Below are 19,049 nucleotides of genomic sequence, written 5' to 3' on the forward strand. Positions count from 1 at the left end.
TCAAGTGTTTCTGATTTAAGTGACTTGGGTCCAATACTGGCCTGAGATCCCTGGTTTTCTTTGGCACTAATAAGAATCTCAAATAAGATCTGTACCCTTGTTCATCTAGTGGGACCTCTTGGATGACTCTTTTTACTAACAGCTTTTCTATTTCTTGGGCTGCATCCTTTCTTTGATAGTCTGGCACGTTTGGTATCTTCTTTGACATTTTGGCTGTATAATGGGAAAATGGAATGTAGCAGCCTCTGGTGATGACCGCCTGCACCCAGATGTCTTTGGTAATGGATGTCCAGGCTTCTGGCCGCAGAGAAAAGTGCTCCCCCCAACTGCATCCAGAGTGCAGCAGATGGGCACTGATAAAGCTTCTCAGAAAAAGGGCCTCTAAAGCCTTGGTTTTGTGGGCCTCCTCTGTCATGTGGGTGACGTCAACCATTAGCGATCCCCCCTCTGCTGTGGGTAGATCTATTACCACAGGAATCCTGGGAAAACCTTGCAATTTTCAGAACCACATCTTCCTACAACTTTTTGGTTCCACTAGAAGGTCCTCTGAGAGGCAAAAAAACTGTATTCCTATGGCAAACAAGGTTTTCCCACCTTGTTGACTCCTTGAGAGACTGCCTTTAACTTTAGGGTCAAATAAAGTAGATCCATTAAAGTGGCATTGATGAATGTCATCTTGAATGGTTCTGCAAAATCACAAAGGGGCATCCAGGGATGTTTCCATACAACTATGCCTGAAGCAGCTGCTCTGAAAACTCCCTCTGTGGCATGAGAAATCAGCTGCATAGAGACATTTGACAGGGACTGAAGAGTGGCCAGTTGCAAAGACAGTCTTCTCCTCTGCAGACATGGACCCCAAGGGGCACTTGGAAAGTTCCTTAGTCAAATCCTGCTGAAACATAACATGTGCCAAACAATTCAGTGGCTGGAGAGCAAATGTCTCTGAGGGATAAACTTGCTTTCCAAAACTGCCAAAAGCCCTAGACTCCCCTGTTACAGGGATGGACAGAAGGGCTTTCCTCAGCTAGTTCTTCTTTAGTGATTGCCGTGACAACCGTAGCATCAACAGGAAGAATCACACCTCTCAGCCTGGAAACATCAAAGATCTGGACAAAGCCCCAAGAAAAGTAGGTAGAACTGGCCAAAAATCTGTACTCTGATTAACATAAAATTTGCATATATAATTATGTAACCCCACCCGCTCCAACAGAATTGTGGGATACCAGCATTCAAACACAAATTGATGAACAGACAAAATATTAAATAAAATATAACCAAAATGTTTTATTAAAACATTTAAATGTGTATCAAACTTTGAACTTGTATAAAACTAAAATACAGTTGTCTTTTATAAAATTAAAATTAACTGCATTGAACCGAGAGTGATGAAAGATGACAAGCAACAGCAGACCCAGTGTAGAAAATCAGAAAAAAAAACGGGGGTCAATGATAATGATTTAATTCCAGTCAAGCTTGCATTGCACTAGTTAGCCAACAGGTTCATAGTTACTAGGTATCACCTATAAAGGAGGACATTCTCAGAACTGCAGCATCCACCCCCTTTAAAAGTACAACACAGTACATTATCAGCAATCCATCTACATACTGTGGGAGTAGAACCCACAGCCTCCTGCATCAAAAGCAAATATACTACCCATTGTGCTACTAACAATGCAAGCAGACTTGGCATAAGCAGCACTAAACTTCTCTTCCCCTGAAGCTCTCAGCTCCTTGTAAAATCCATTTGACGCTCAACTATATCTCTCAACTTTGCAGCACAGGAAATCTGGGAAAACCCACATTTTATTCGGGGGGAAACAAAGGCCCAAAAACCAGGGACAGATTTTAAACATTGCTTGTATAATCTTGGAAAGTTGCTAGAATATGATGTTTTGTGTTACCATGCCATTCCTGAAAGACAGGAAGACTGAAACTTAAATGGCTATCATTATTTAGTGAATTCAGTTCTCACTGATTTGCTAGAAAACCACAAATTTTAAGAGGAACAGACCAAAAGTCATATGAGCCAAACATTCCAGACACTGAATCAGAAGTAGTGGTATGGGTAGAGAATTCAGGCTCTTGCTCCTTGTACCTAAGGTACAGGGTTTGAGCCTGAGTAATACTAACCATCATGTATACTTAACAGGGGCATGATGGTAATAACTAGCCTAGCCTCCTAGCTATGCACTGCACTGAATAACAAGGGAACCACTCTGCACACACATGACTGGCAGCTATAACTAGCCTAGCCACTTAAGAGACAATAACTAGGGTAAATCGCCCCCCTAGCTATGCACTGAATAATGAGAGATTCACTCTGCTAAAATAGATTTCTAGCTATGCACTTTCATAACAACAACACATACACAGTTCTGCTGCACTGAATGATGATCCACTGTCAATAGATTTCTGCCGTTGGCATGCATAAACAGATGCCCCCACACACACGCACACACACACACACACACACACACACACACACATGACTGGCAGCAATAACTAACCCCTTAACAGTAAATCTAAATCACACACACATAGTATCAGATAAAACGGAGTGTACTGGCAGCAATAACTAGCGTAAATCGCCCCCTTAGCTGCTACAATACACATACACAGTTCTTGAATAGAAAACACACACAGTATCAGATAAAACGGAGTGGACTGGCAGCAATAAATAGTAAATTGCCCCCCCCCCAGCTATGCACTGGACTGAATAACAAGGGAACCACTGCACTGAATAACGAGGTAACTACTCTGCTTAAACAGATTTTATAACAACAACACATACACAGTTCTGCTGCACTGAATAACGAATCACTGTCTAGTCTGCTTAAATAGATTTCTGCCATTAGCATGCATAAGCAACATATGCTGCTGCTGCTAAAATACACATAAACAGTTATATTTTTTCATTATAAGCTGGGCTTGTAGCGTGTGTATAAGATAACATACAATTCTTTTTTTCTTTTTTTTTCTTACCTGGAGCCTGAGCCCATTTCTTATCCTGAACTGCTGCATGTAGTCGAGTGCTAGGCAGACACTGCAAAACTTTTAATTTGTGTATAGCTGCCATTGCTGTTATATTCTCTCCAAAACAGTTCAAAAGCAATATCTGATGAGTCCAGCAAAGCTGGTGTCATTCACGCATGCCCCCTGTAGGCTGGTGATGTGTGCTGACATCAGCCATAAATTTAAAGTTATAATACAAACAAAATAATAATAACTGGAATTAAAAGGGCCACTCGGGAATTCGTGGCACCCCATTATTTTGCCTTCAAAACCAGTTAATATCGAGGAATTCGGTATGGTTGAGAGGTATGGGGGGGATCACTACCAGTGCTGTTTGTTTTATGAATGTGTAGCAGATTTATCAGGGCTGGATCAGAGAATGAGTCATAGGTTAGGCGCAGATCACCCCCAGTAGTCTGTAGGAAGCTGAGCACAGGGACAGGGCTTTGAGGTGGTCCACATAGGACATATTATTTATACCCTGTATTCTTTTAGTGAGGAACCTCTGTGGTCACTCGAGTTGTTGCAAATGGCTGGTCAGGTACATGATGAACAGTGTATTGTACTCGATTATTGGTCTAACTGGGGCTGAGTATAGTGGGACTATAATATCCTTAGATCTGGATGCCATGTCCTTACTTAAAATTTGTGCTATGTAGAAGGATTTCCTCTCTACTGTGGACACACGGGGTTCAAACTTCAAGTTACTGCCCTCCTAAGTTCCCAAGTCCCTTACCACTAGGTGAACTCTTAGGGGAGTGTTATCAATGTTGTAATTTGCAGGGGTAATCGTCTTCCCAAAGGAAATAATTATACATTTTTTTGCATTGAGTTTTAGGCCATGGATCTGGCACCAGTTATTTGCCTGTGTCCGACCTTCCTGGAGGATATCGACATCTTTTTTAGGTTTCAGTGATTGCACCCGGCTTGCAGTCGTTAGCAAATTTGGTCAGTAAAAGGCCCTCTACATTTGCCTTGTCTTCAGAGAAGAAAATTCCGAATAGGAGAGGTCCTATTACTATTAGTAGGCCTCTTGGCAGAGGTGGCTTTCCCCCACCCCAACTTCATGTTTCTTTTCTGTGAGCCATTTAGCTATCCACTGGGTAAGAAAAATGTATGCCTACATTTGTGAGTTTTTTTTATAATACCCCCGGTTAGGTATTGTGTCAAATGCCTTTGCCAGGTCAAGGTAGGCACTATGTACCATTTTACTTTTGTCCATGGCTCTAGTGACCTTCTCTAAGAAGTCCACGGAGTTTAGTAAGTATGACCTGCCCTTGACAAAACCAAACTGGGGTGGGTCCAGTGTATGAAGATTTCCTATGTCTTTTTTATCAGGTCCACAATAATTCTTTCCATGACCTTGCATATAAGACTGGTCAAACTTGTGGGTCTGTAGTTCCGTGAGTCTGCTGGTCTGCCTTTGTGTAGAGGAATGACAGCTGCAGTCCTCCATTCACTAAGGATGAAGCCTGTCTGGAGGCTGCAGTTAAACACAGATTCTAGAAGGCCTGACAGGTCCTGTTTCAAACTACTTAAGAGGCATCCTGAGATATTATCAGGACCCAATGATACAGTGTCTTTAGGTCTGGAAAGTGCAGTGAGGACTTGTTCTTTAATGATAGTTGGGGGGGGGATGGTAGACAGCATTTCTGGGGGAAACTGGGGATTATGAGTGGGTGAAATTGGAGCTAAATTTATCTGCCAGCAAATCTGCTACATCCCTCAGTTCAGTATAGGAAGCTCCATTTACTATTAGTTCAGCACACTGTTGGGTGTTCCATTTAAGGTTATGTACAGAACTGAAAAATGCCTTATGGTTAACCTTAGCCTGGGAGGCTATTCTTGTCTTGAAATTGGCTTTGGTGAACTTGATTAGTGTTGAGACTGCTGAGGAGTTTTTCATCTTTTGGGTATAGCCCTTCCTATTTTTGAACACAATTTTCTTCCTTTTGTTGTACAACCTATTTTTAGTGGGGGTCCACCAAAGGGACTTGTTTTTGGAGTTTGTCCTAAGTTTATTTTGGTTTGGAACTGCTATTTCTATTAGTTATTTACATGCTTCTACAGGGTTTCCATAAACACTCATGTTTTCTGAATTTTGGGGGGGAGGCTTGGAATTTAGCTATGCCTTCACTTAATATGGGGTAGTTAGCCTTGGAAAAGTTCTTAAGGGTTCTGGGGTTTGCTGGGAGTGCAACCTTTATTTTTATTTAAAAGGTTACTGCTCTGTGATCTTAGCTGACCATTGAGGACATTACACTGGGAAGGGGAGGTGCAACATTCCCTCATATGTGTGAGCACCAGATGCAGGATATCTGCACTCCTAGTAGGTGTGCAGATTAGTTGTCCCAGGATGTTTGCATTGATAAAGTCTTTGAGCCTGTGTGTTAGTGATTGTGTATGTATCCCAGTTTATGGTAGGATAGTTGAAATCACCCATGAATATGGTGTTGGGATGAACTGTTAGTGACTCCAGTACATACAAGTATGTGGTATGGTTATCCTGGGTAATAGACTAGGACTTATAGCCTGCAAGGATATGTTACTGGACTTTACCTAAAGTTAGTTGGACATGGAGTAGTTCTTGCATGTCACACTGTTTGAACAGTCTTGAGGTGTGCTTACTTTTTATGTAGGTGTATACACCTTCACCTCTTTTTCCTTCATGTGCAGTAGCTGGTCTAAATGTGTGGAAGGCCTTGTACTGCTGGGGTGCCTTCTACAGCTTTAAATCAGGTCTCAGTAACTGCACTCAAGTGAACACTCTCCAAGGTGAGGATTGCTTCTAGGCACTGGATTCTTGTTGAGACACTTAGCATTGCGTATTAACACCTTTATCTTGTGTAGAATTTACTATGTTGGAAGATTTATCAGACTAGCATTGTCTAAAAATGGCACTATAGGGATAAATAATGCTTTGGCCAATATTCAAAAGCCTAGTGGGGTCAGGTGCAGACCATCCCTGGCAAAGCAGTGTGGTCTGTCGATCGTGTCCTCCCAAGTGGACAAATATTGGACTCCGTTAACAATTGGCTTAGTTATTTGTGCCATTTTAAAGTCAATCATTTTCTGTTTATATTGTAGTATCATCCTTGGAGAAAATAGAATGTTGCCCAGTGCTAGGCTCACACCTACCTAGGACACAATCTGAAAGCTCTATCATGACTCTCCTCATACAGTCCAGGGAGGTACGTCTCAGGTCATTAACACCCACATGGACTATGACACTCTCATACTGGTACTTGCAGTTCCACATCCTGAGTGCATGTGTGATCTGGTGGATCCTTGACCCTGACAGACAACTGACCACGATGGTCTCCTTGCTCAGCCTGGTGAGGAGGGCAGCAGCACATCTCACAACAGAATCTCCAATGATCAATACATTGGGTTGTGCTGTCAGTTGTGCTGGCAGTTTGTCTTAAAGGCTTAGAAGTTGAGACATTGTGAGATGTGGCTGTAGATGTCCTGGGGAGTGCTGTCTTTATAGAGTGGGAGGTTGCTGTGGGTAGTGTATGGGAGGAATCTGAGGTTTGGGTAGATTGCATTTAAGAGCCTCAGCATATGTGAGTTTATGTGTCTGATCCATAGTAGGTGTAGTGTGCATGTTACTGGCAATCTGTTTGGAAATATCAGTGTTTGTATGTGAAAGCTTTGTCTCCAAAGACTGTAATTACATCTCTTTCGCACAGTGTTAGTCTGTTTAAGAATAAGGTGGCTGTCAATAAACGTGAGACAACTGTTACATTGTCTCAAGATGCCCATTTCCAATAGGCTGGCTACAGAGACAGTGGATCTTATTTTGTGATCTGTGAGATGGTGAAATCAGGGTTTAGAGTTGTTGGGAGGAGAGATCTAAGACTGATCTAAAACAGCACTCTTGGGGTAATGGTTATCAGTGGGCAAACTAGCTGCTCTATACTCTGCTAGAAACTTCAGAAAAATAGCAGAGAACGTTTTATATGGAAAATTACAACTTTAGGCACCTCATTTAACAGGACACTGCAAACCACTGCTGCACAGCTAAGAAAGGGTTATAGGAGATGAGTTAGAGAGGAATCCAATCAGTAAACAGTAAAATGCAGTACAAATGTATATACAAGGTTCAGCTACTGCAGCAATTCACAATTCTCTCACTATTGTGAGTTACACTACAAGACTAAGGTCCCAGACCAAGTAAAATGCAAGCACAAAAATGCAGTAGAAATGTGATAAATGAGGCTCAGATCCTGCAGCAACTCCCAATTCTCCCACTACTATGAGGGGTACTATAAGACTAAGGCCCCAGACCTAGTTAAAAATACAAACAGTTGACTTTTGGTTAAAACAAGGACAATGCAGAAAAGAATAGTATACAGTTCAGATTAACACTCTGAATATTGTAGTGTGTATTAGTTGAAATGGAATTATATGAAAAAGGAGAATAACTTGAGCTTTAAGAGTCTGATAGGAATGCCTTTTAAGTGTGAGCTATTATGTCCAGTAGAACAGTACCGGGAGGGGCTTGCAAACTCTAATTTACAGTAGGGGTGGGCAGCTAAAAATGAGCCAAATTTAAAAGCACAAGACATGGGAGAGTAGATGGGAAAAAATCCAAAAATCAATGCAGTCAAACAGAAGTTTTAAATTCAGAGCTCTTGTAGCTGAAGAAGAATGTAGTGAATACTTTAAGTAAGAAAAACGTTTCTCAGCTCCTCCCACTAATTAGCTTCATCACATTCAATCAATAAATTCAAGCAATAAATGCAAAAGGAATGTTTGTTAAAAAGACCCTAGCCAACAACTTTTAAGACTTCAAGAAAAAATATGCAGTAAAACAAAGTTTAAAATACAAGAAAGTCATAAAAAATACCAACATAAAAAATTAATAAAATGTCCAAATCTTATGAAGAAAATCCAAAAATCAGTGCAGTCAAACATCGGATTTAAGCTTAGAGCTCTTGCAGTCACATCTGTATCGTTCCATGTCCAGCCAGAAATGAGGTCCACTATTTCATCAGCTGGGGGGTACCACCCAGGATGTAGCAGAGATGGTTATGAAAGCCTCGAGAAACACTGACTCCCTCCTGGGAAGGGGCTTTGGAAGACTAACCACATTTCTGTCTCAAAAGTTCAAGAATCCCTCCAAACAAGATGTCCTCAAGAGGTGATGTGTGGAAGCCCTCCCCTTCATCGAAAGTTCATGTTTTCTGTCAGGGATTCCTGTGGGGAATTGATGTGCCTCATCCAGCGGGTGCACTTCCAAGGTACTTCAATGGGGGAATAATCCCGTGAAGACTTGGAAGTGATCTGGGATTCTTGGATGAGGACTGTCTCAAGGCCTGGATGGACTGGTTGTACCAATGGGGTGGAAAGAGCAGAGACAGACTACAGGACAATCAGCTGTGGAGGGGGAAGACACAAGGGGGCAAAGATACTCCATCCCTGAAGTGGATAAAGCTCTCTCCACTGCATAAAAGTTAGAAGCAATGGGAGAGCCCAAAACCACCCTAATAGGAGACAAAGTTACCTGATTAGGGCAGCTCAAGGAATACTCATGACCATGCATCAAACCAGATGTCAGAGCTGAGCTATCTAATGCTGAAGCCCTGAGGGGAAGGGAGGTCTTCAACAACCTTGGAGTCAAACCTGTACCCCTGGAGCCTGTGCCAATAATGCAACTCTTGAGATCCCTCTGGCTCCAAAATCATCAGGGCTGGCTGGATCATGGAAGGTGTCAATGAAGGACAGGCCTTTGGATCAGACAAAGACAAATTCAGGAATCTTGGATCTGATGTCTCTGAAGCCAAAGGGTAGGTCGGAGTGGGAGTAACCAACACTGTCTGGGATGGAGCAAAGCTTATGGGTCCGAGGGAGACAAAGCTGAGATAAATCCCAACTGAATTTGGGTCCTGAGAAATTTTCCCATCATTCTGTCCACATCAGCTTCAGAAAGGTTCCTGGTAGACCTGAAGGATGATGAGGAGGATGGAGGTCTAGAAGCTCTGTGTGGTGTGTCCTGCAAAAAGAGGGAAATGCAACCTCAATGGTTTCAACTCCAGTGAAAAACTTCTATAGACAGGAGACTTTGAAGAAGTCTGATGCGTGGAAGTGGACAGATCAGACAGTTTGGCAACTTTTGTAGATGGAGCCAACCCTAGAGCTGAATGATGAGAGGGGTCATGGGAGCTCTTTCTCAACTCCTTTGACTTTTATTTAACTTTTTCCACTGTTTCCCCTTCAGATTTCTCCTCTGACTTTTTAGTGGAAGGGGAAGCTCTAGATACTGAAGAGGAGGATGAAGGCAGCAACCTTTTCAGTGCTAACTTATTTCTGCATTTGACTAATGCCCTATGGTTGAATCCTGCACATATCTCATACTCAGCATCCAAACTGCCTGTCCCCAGGACAGTATATACTTTAGAATGGGTATCCGAGTTGGAATCTTATACTCACAAGGGGAGCATTTCTTAAATCCAGTGGGTTTGTCGGACATGACTACCACAATATGCCAGCAGCAACAATCACAGGAAGAAACAGCAAAGACAAAGTACCAGCAATGGTAACAAAGAACTCTCTCAGTTAGAGAAAAAGAAATACCAACAATGGTAAAAAGACTACTAGTATTTTACAAGAGCAAGAAAACCTAGAAGGGGGGGAGGCACATGGCCTACAAGCTGTAACTCACACAACAATCCTATGTGGAATAAACTACAAACTAACCTTAACTTATACTTTTTTTTTAAATATAGGGGAGGCTGAAGTGAAAAAGAGAAAGAAAGGGATAGAAACTATCAAAGACTATAATTATCACTTATCTGAAAAAAACAGCTTGAGCTATGTCAATCACATCTGACCACTGGAAGCGGCAAACGAGATATGAAGTGATGTGGGATTTGAAGGGGATTAAGGGTAAGGGAAGGAACTTGAGCTACGGATCCAAAGTCTGAGGAGTGGCCAAAGTCAGATCCGAGGTCAGATCTGAAACCCAATAGTTGAGCAATGGTTGAAAAAGATATATATATATATATATATATATATATATATATATATATATACATATATATATATATATATATATATATACACACACATACATAGAAATAAGAAAATATAGGAAGTGTCAGTAATTGAGGTAATTGGAGTGATGAGCATGGCAGAATACGGTAATGGAGAAAAGATGGAGGATAACTACAGGCTGTTTAACTCTGAATGAAGATAATATAGTACAGTACAGTAGTATTAAGTAGAACTGAGTGAAGTATGAGACAGGAGTACTTGACAGAGCAAGTGACACTGTAGGTACTGTTTGCAGGCACAGTAATGGATGTTAGCAGAAAAAATGTAGGTAGGTAAGTACATAAAGTGGAGTACATTTTGTGGTAAAAAAAAGTTTTAGAAAGATAAAAGTAAGACGAGAAAGATCACGTTCTAGAAATCTTTAAATTGTAGCGCGGGGGCTGATCTATAAATAAGCATGTCATCTGCACATGAGAGTACTGGAAGGAAGGGAATGTTGGGTTTGAGCTAAACATCTCCTTCTCCAGTTAATGAGAGCAATAATTCAAGTGAAAATGTCAATAAGTACAGAGAAGGGTATTAAAGAGGACTGCCCTTTGAGTAACTTCCTTAATGGGGTGGGGGGGAGATGACAAAGTCCTAGGCTGACCTGGAAGTTTCTGTTAGACAGTTTTTAAACGATTCTGCTGCTCTGACAACAATGCCTATGGCTGAGAGTGCACTGAAGAGTAGGTTGCAACCAACAAAGCCAAATGTCTTGGTTGTTGTTGTTGTTGTGTCTTTCGGCTTTTCCCGGTTAGGGGTCGCCACAGCGGAACTCCGGTCCGCTAATGATTGGCAGTAGATTTTTACGTGCCTAGTTGCCAGCCCTGACGCACAACCTTCAACGAAGGTACGCCCATTCACGCATGTCTCCACACAGAAGATGCTCTAGCTGAGAATCGAACGGGACAACGTCTTGCTGTGAGTGATGTCCATAAATACAGCGCCAGTTAATCTGCCTTCCTCCATACTGATTAAGATGGCATGGACAATAGTTCAGATGGCAGTCAGACTGTTGTCATCTCATTCCAGAAACTATGCTTGTGTCTGCACAGTACTGCTGGATATAACTTAAAAAACAGATTACTTTTTCTAAAATTTTACTTCAGGCTGGAAAAAAGCTGAGATTCAGGCAAGAGTCGAAGGAGATGGAGGGGTTTTGTATTTTTGGCAGGGGATTTACTATTTCTGACTTCCAAGTAGAGGGTACAATATGTGTGCAAGTTGAAATTTGATGAAGGGGGTTTGCAAGGTAGTATTTACAAAAGGAATGGAATCAGGTTTGTAATTGATTTGGTTTAAGAGGTCTTCAGTTTCTTTTTTTTTCCCTTTATATAACAAAAGTAAAATGGTCAGATGAGTTTGCAAGAAGCAGATGGTTCTGTTAGACTATATATTAGGGGTACAAGGGAGTATCCCACAGGGGTATAGTCAAAAGTAGCTATATTAGAAAATTATTTTAAAAGCGTAGTGGCACGAAAGGTGCTTGCTTATTTCAATAAGGGACTGTTAAGTATAGTTGTTTTTTTTTATAATGTCCTGCACCAAAGGTGACTTCTTTCCTCAACTGTTTTAGATTTAAGACATTGTGGCTTTATTGTTATCTGAGGACTATGGCTTTGTGCTGTTGAATATTTGGCAAGGTTATGGAATGTTGTAAATCTTTCATAATCATACCTTGAATTGCTTTTATTGGGACCGAGCCTCATCCCCAAGTTGAAGCATAACTTTTAAATTCTGGAGTTACCCAATGGATAATTTTGATTTTAGGAGCCTAGCTATTACTGGAAAGTTTATACAGAATGTAAATTAGGCTGCTGGTGGTTGATTCCAGACCTCAGCAGTTACGCACTGGAGAGCAGTTGATAGAATCAGTAGCATACAAGGTCACCAAAATTCTATTTTGTGATTCTATCTGGAATGAGATTTTGGTGAGCAGTTGCTTTTGAGAGGGAAAAGTCAGACTAAAGAACATAGGGCAGTGGTCACTTAGGCTGTGCTGGAAGCATATGTAATGAGGAGATTAAGTGGGAGATATTACTCATGACTAGGTCCATCAGAGAAAGTTTACCTTACCTAAGATTTGGGCAGGTGGGTTCTTGTGCTAGTTGCTGCATAACAAGGACCGCTAGGAATTTGTTAAATTACAGCTCAGGTGACCTGGGGGAGGGGGGGTTAGTAGAACATGACACATATGCCACAATCCCTTGGGGAGGCAGTGTTCTGTAGGTGCTCTGGGTGATGGCCCTTCTTACCGAGTGCACAGAAGCGTGCATTCTCAATGGAAAAGCATTGCGTGTCCCCACAATGATTCATGGTGAATAACGTGCTTCATCCCCCATGTTGAGAGGGGCTGGGTTAGGCCATTCAGATGTGCTCATAACCAGAAAACCAGAGAGGACATACGCCACTTTATGTGCTGCCTGAATTACAGCCTTGCCAGATGTCTCTCATCTTCATGGTTTTGGGAACTCCCCACCAGGATGGAACAAATGTATTTGAGTCCAGCTGGAGGCAGACATGGGATCAAAAACAATACATGAAAAAAATTCTTCTGAGTCCCCAAGAAGGCTTATGCTGAAATTGCCAAGAATTCTGCACCCTTTTCTGCACAAGATGTTAGTGGTTCATAGATGCTTCATCTTGTACTTTTGGCCAGCCTTTCTGGTGTGAGTGAGTCTGTTCCTGAATATGGGATACTGATGGCATACAGGATACCTTGCACCTGTGACAGTGGGCTGGTCTAGAAATGCATCATTTCCTCAGGCCTGTAAATTGATGCAGCTAAAGCATGGAACCAAAATTATACACATTAATAGTGAATACTGACTACTTTAGATCTATCTTGAACCAGCTTCACAAGTACATTCTCAGCTCTTCATCAAGCAGTTTGTGATCTTAAACACCAAATCAGGTCAAACAAGAATTGCTTACAAAAATGGTGAAACAAAACTTGGGGCCAAAATTATACAAACATATGCTACCTAGCACAGCACTTTTCAGCTACTATGAACTAGTTACACAGATGCACTGAGAGCTCACTATCCAATGGTTTACAGTCTACTGGTTGCAGCACTAAACTGGTGCACTAAATTGTCTCAAGCAAAGACTACTCAAGCTCACAGCTGTCAGTAGCAAAGGAAAACAAATGTATCTTATTGAAAGGGGTGGCCCAATGACACCGGTAGGGCATCTATTTATTTCATAGGCAATCTGGGGTTGTCAACAGACCAAGGCTGCCTTAGTATCAGCTTTGGTGGCATAAGTGAGCAGCAAACAACCTACTTTATTTACTCAGGTGTAGAATTCAGAGCAATCTTCCAAATAGGCATTCCCTGGCATAATCTGGTATTACTAAGACTGGTATATATCAAAATGATTCAATAAAATTTATCAAATATGCAAGAAGGACATTATGACACTACAAGTGACCCAAAAGAAAAAAAATGCTCTTTAGCCCTAGACAAAGAGAGACCTGAGAAGACTATAACAAAGCCCACCTAGCTCCCTGATCTGGACATGACTGTAGTATCTGAGAACACACAGAGAGGATGTCATGAGATATAAAAAGTAATCACTTTCTCAGACTTAATATACCCCCCTCCCTGAAGAAAAACATAAGAGGTAAACCCAATACATTGTGCTGTCTAGAAACCTTTTATACCTGGGCTAGAAAGAATATGGACTAAGGTAAGACAGAAACAAAGACCTGTGGATGCAAATCCTCCAACACTTAAAAATATCAGGTAATTTTGTTACCTGATAGATTTGCCTTGGTATTCCAGTTGTTAATAAACAAGTTTACACCAAAAGTACTGCACAAACATTTGTATGCCAGTCCATGACCTAAACAAAAGCATTCTTTTCTGAATAGAATGCATGTTCCAGTGCCTGGTGGATTTCCAGCCATAGCCTATCTTGATTCTTATTTTAGTAAGTAGATGAATGGTAACAAGAAACATCATTATAGCAAAATGCTTGGCAGTAGTTTGTTTCATCTCATCTGCAAAAGAAAACAGTCCAGAAAACTAAACATTTTCCATCTTTAAACTTGTAGGAATATGTCATCAATGTATGTCAGTAAAACATGCAAAGGTCAACTTTGCTTAGTTTTTAACTTATTTTTTTTCATACTTTATAGTCTACATTGTATATACTCTGCAATGCTCACATTGGCTACTTATTTCAAGACCAATTATTCACTATACCTGATTCAGCTTTTTGAATTCCACCACCTGGAAGAAAATATGTTCCAGAATATGCTTGGCATCATGATTATCCTTTGGAAGCTTGCTGGTCACCCCAAGAATGTCACCACATTTTCTAACATAGAATTCAAGATCTTCATCAGTACCTGCATTTTAAAACAAAAAGTGCAGTTAGAAAATAATACAAAACATATTTAGTCAAATTTAGAAAAAGGAAGGGGAGATGGAATCAATACTGCAGCAACAAAGGAACAAGGCAAGCTCAGCAACAACAGGGAGACACAGAACGGTGATGTATTTAGCACGCCAGGCGGCAATTTGGCTTAAGGAACTTCAGGTGCAGAGTATGTGAAGCCTGCGGGCAAAAGAAAGAACTTCAGGGGTGAATATAACAGAGATGTAGTGGACTGGCTAGTAAGGTGAGAAAGAGCACAGTGGGCTCTGGAGTCGAGGCAAAAGGAGGTCAACAGACCTGGGAAGAAGTACTGCGAGAAAGAGTACACTAGGATGTGCACAGAAGTCTGAAGGGTACAGACAAGTGCTGTGATACAAAGATCAAAGTAAAAAGTGGAAGATGAGTTATGAAAGGCTTACAGGATTAAAATCTCAAGTTGAGGGAACAGATAAAGATAGAAGTGAAAACTGATAAAGAGGAGAGAGTGATACAACTGGCCATACAGGAACCATCACAAGTATTGCAGAGGGAAGGACACTTGGCCAGAACAATGTGAGACCATGGGTAAACCACTGAAAGGGCTTGTAGGAAGAGTGCAGGAGGGATGGGATGAAGAAAGGATTACAGGGAGTGAATCAACCAGCACAGACAGTGAAGAGATCTGGGAGTAGTGGAACTGGAGGGGAGAAAGTCTAAACACAAGAGGAATATGGGTAAAAACGTGAAAGAGTCAAGAGTTAAGTGAGGGAAAGAAAGGGGGTTTTGGTGAAAGCAGACTCAATCACCAAGCCAAATCAAGCATGGGTTTTGGATATTAGGTACTTAAGTCACCAAGGGGATTAAGTTCCTTTCTATTCCAGCTTTCTGATCTACCCCTTGTATTCCTTCTTCATCCAAGTTCCTGTAAGTTCTGCCCCTGTTGGCCTGCAGCAATCAACAATCAAGTAAGCAAGCCTGTCTCCACTCCTTTTCAGATACTGACACCATGGGAATTTAAAATTTAACAGTTAATGTCTCAATAACCCCTTCCCCATATTTTAGCAAATTCACTGAATTTTGTCTAAATCCAGCTCTATACTTCAAGGGATTTAAAGACCCATTGCACTTTCCTTCCAAAGGTCCAGTAACCACCCCAATTCTTTACTTTCTCCATAAACCAGCAGTCCTTCCACTGCTATGTGCACCCTATTTTCCTTACCAAACTTGCAAACTACACCAGTTCCTCAAGTTGCCTCATAAGGCTCTGCTTTCTTCCAAAACTCTAACATTTTTTCTTTTAGTTTCATAGGTGTTCAACAGGTCAATGACCACGGGGGCCTTTTTAAGCCTAGCCGTGCATCCCAAGTATTTGGCAAGTTCTTTTACCCCTGATAAGTATAAGCAGAGGCTTGGGAGATGAACCATTTACAGGCTGCCTGTGTCTATTAGAGGCATAGGTGCAAAACCAGATATTAATTTCCTGTTCCCCATCCAATTGTCCAAGTTACACTTGAATTGGGTTAGGAAGGAACTCTGCTTCACATGGATGAGGAGTCTGTTCCACAGAATGGGTAGTCTGTGGGATACATACCTGTCTCTCCAGCAGGTCTTATTTATATCATAGGCAAGGTTTAAGTTTTTAAAACAGGTAATTCTGATGTTGCTTGTTTTGCGGATATGCAATAGGTCTATCAAAGTGGGGTTTGACAATGCCTTGTATACCAGGCATAGATCTCCCCTCAACAGCCTGTAGGAGACAGAATACAGGGATAGGGCCTTGAGGTGGTCTGTATAGGGCATGTTACTTACTCCCTGTATTCTTTTAGTGAGGAACCTCTGTCGATGTTCCAGTTGTTGGATATACCTGGTTAGGTACACACCAAAGATGGCACTGTACTCAATAATAGGTCTGACGAATGCCAAATACAGTGCAACAATGACTTCCTTAGACCTAGATGCTATACTTTTGTTTATAAGTTGCACAACATAGAATGATTTTCTCGCTACTGTAGACATGTAATGGTCAAAGGCTAGTTTACTGTCTATATGTGTTCCCCATGTCCCTGACTAATAGGTCAACTTCTTAGGGGTTTGTTGTTAATATGATAGTTATTAGGGGTGGATGACTTCCACAAGGATACTATTATGCATTTCCTGGCATTCTTTACCCTCTTATACAGGCATTTACCACTGCTGATTAGCAGTTCTTTGTCCCACTCCCCTATACAAAGTCTACCACTGCCCACTCAGCCTTTTGCTTCTTCTTATGCCACTTGATCTTTCCTTTCACATTTCTAAGGCATTTCATAATGACGAGTGCCCCAAGTACATCCTAAAGTTACACTTTCCAACCATCTTTACTCCCCAAAGCCCTACAATTCTCTTGACTTTTTCCTACCCCTTCCCTTTCCATGTGAATCCACTACCTTTTCCAGTGGAGGAAGTGTGTGTGTGTGTGTGTGTGTGTGTGTGTGTGTGTGTGTGTGTGTGTGTGTGTGTGTGTGTGTGTGTGTGTGTGTAGGGGGGGGAGGGGGAGACAGCTCAACAGAAATGCCCTCACTACAACTACCATACTTGAAAGCAAATTCTCCCCAACACACACCATATATATGCAAATGTTTTACCCTGTCACTAACTCTTGCCATTCTGTACTCTAACTTCTTTCAGGGTTAGGAAAAACAGTTTTCAAGTACTTTATCTCCTTAATTCCACTTGCAGCAGTCTGTCCCTCCCATTGCAAAAACAACAACCTATTTGCTTTTGAGGTACTCTAGTCCAGACTCCCTACCAAACTTACCAAAATACAGTGGATATAAAAAGTTTACACACCCCTATTAAAATGCCAGGTTTTTGTGATATAAAAAAATGAGACCACAATAAATCATTTTAAAACTTTTCCCACCTTTAATGTGACCTATAACCTGCACAATTCAATTGAAAAACAAACAAATCTGTTAGGGGAAAAATATAAAAAATAAAAAACATATACAATATGCTGGATGCATAAGTGTGTACACCCTTAAACTAATACTTGGTTGTGTGTGCACACCCTCAAACTAATACTTTACTGAAACACCTTTTGATTTAATTACAGCATTCAGTCTTCTTGGGTAGGAGTCTATCAGCATGGCACATCTTGACTTGGCAATATTTGCCCACTCTTCTTTGTAAAAGCACTCCAAATCTTTCAGATTGCGAGGGCATCTCTTGTGCACAGCTCTCTTCAAGCCACTCCACAGATTTTCTATGGGATTTAGGTCTGGGCTCTGGCTGAGCCATTCCAAAACTTTAATTTTTTTCTGATGAAGCCATTCTTTTGTTGATTTGGATGTATGCGTGTGGTCATTGTCATGCTGAAATGTGAAATTCCTCCATCTTCAGCTTTTTAGCAGATGCCTGAAGGTTTTGGGCCAAAAGTGACTGGGATTTGGAGCTGTTCGTAATTCCCTTCACCTCAACTAAAGCCCCATTTCCAGTTGAAGAAAAGCAACCTGAAAGCATGATACTGCCATCACAATGCTTCACCGTTGGGATGGTGTTCTTTTGCTGATGCAAAGTGTTGTTTTTGCACCAAATGTACATTTTGGAATTGTGACCAAAAAGTTCAACCTTGGTCTCATCAGACCATAACACATTTTCTCACATGCTTTTGGGAGATGTGATGCATTGTTTTGCAAATTTTAGCTGGGCCTGGATGTTTTCCTGTGTAAAAAAAGACTTCTGTCTTGCAACTCTACCCCATAGTCCAGACATATGGAGAATACAGGAGATTGTTGTCACATGTAGTACACAACCAGTACTTGCCAGAAATTCCTGCAGTGCCATCAGAGTTGCTGTAGGTCTCTTGGCAGCCTCCCTGACCAGTTTTTGTCTTGTCTTTTCATCAGTTTTGGAGGGATGTCTAGTTCTTTGCAACATTACTGTTGTCCTATATTTTCTACGCTTTTTGATGACTGTCTTCACTGTGTTCCATGGTATATCCAGTGCTGTGGAAATTCTTTTGTACCCTTCTCCTGACTGGTACCTTTCAAAAATGAGATCCCTTTGATGCTTTGTAAGCTCTCTGCGAACCATGGGTTTTGCTGTAGCAGGCAAATAAGTAAAGGTCAGGAAAATCCTACTAGGACAGCTGAACTTTATTTGGGGTTAATCAGAGTCTCTTTAATTGATGGCAAGTGTGCACCCAAGAAGAATGAATGCTGTAATTAAATCAAAATGTGCTTCAACAAAGTATCAATTTAAGGGTGTGCACACACAACAAAGTATTAGTTTAAGGGTGTGCACACTTATGCAACCAGCGTATTGTATGTTTTTTTATTTTTTCTCCTAACAGATTTGCTCGTTTTTCAATTGAATTGTACAGGTCATAGGTCACATTAAAAGTGGGAAAAGCTTTGAAATTATTTATTGTGGTCTCATTTTTTATATCATAAAAACATTGCATTTTAACAGGGGTGTGTAAACTTTTTATATCCACTGTACCTACTACAAGCAAACAAGATGACTTGTCACACCCATCACCAGAAGCATCCAGTCATCAACCTCAATCACTTCCTCTACCTTATTCACATGCAAATTTTCACTCTCAATCATTCCCTGCCTCATGGTCCTCTCTATCTGGTCTTTAAGCTTTA

General features: G+C 41.1%; 1 protein-coding gene across 1 annotated transcript in view; it reads right to left on the bottom strand.

The window, feature by feature from the left end:
- Positions 1-19,049, bottom strand: part of IFT52 (intraflagellar transport 52) — a 906,963-nt gene that overhangs the window by 47,510 nt on the left and 840,404 nt on the right. The window contains exon 13 of the mRNA XM_044090140.1: positions 14,262-14,407. Coding sequence (XP_043946075.1) covers positions 14,262-14,407 — 146 coding nt within the window. The remainder of the gene's footprint in view (positions 1-14,261; positions 14,408-19,049) is intronic.

This window comes from Protopterus annectens, chromosome 12.part0, assembly GCF_019279795.1.
Source record: "Protopterus annectens isolate FY-2018-M chromosome 12.part0, PAN1.0, whole genome shotgun sequence".
Lineage (NCBI taxonomy): Eukaryota > Metazoa > Chordata > Ceratodontiformes > Protopteridae > Protopterus > Protopterus annectens.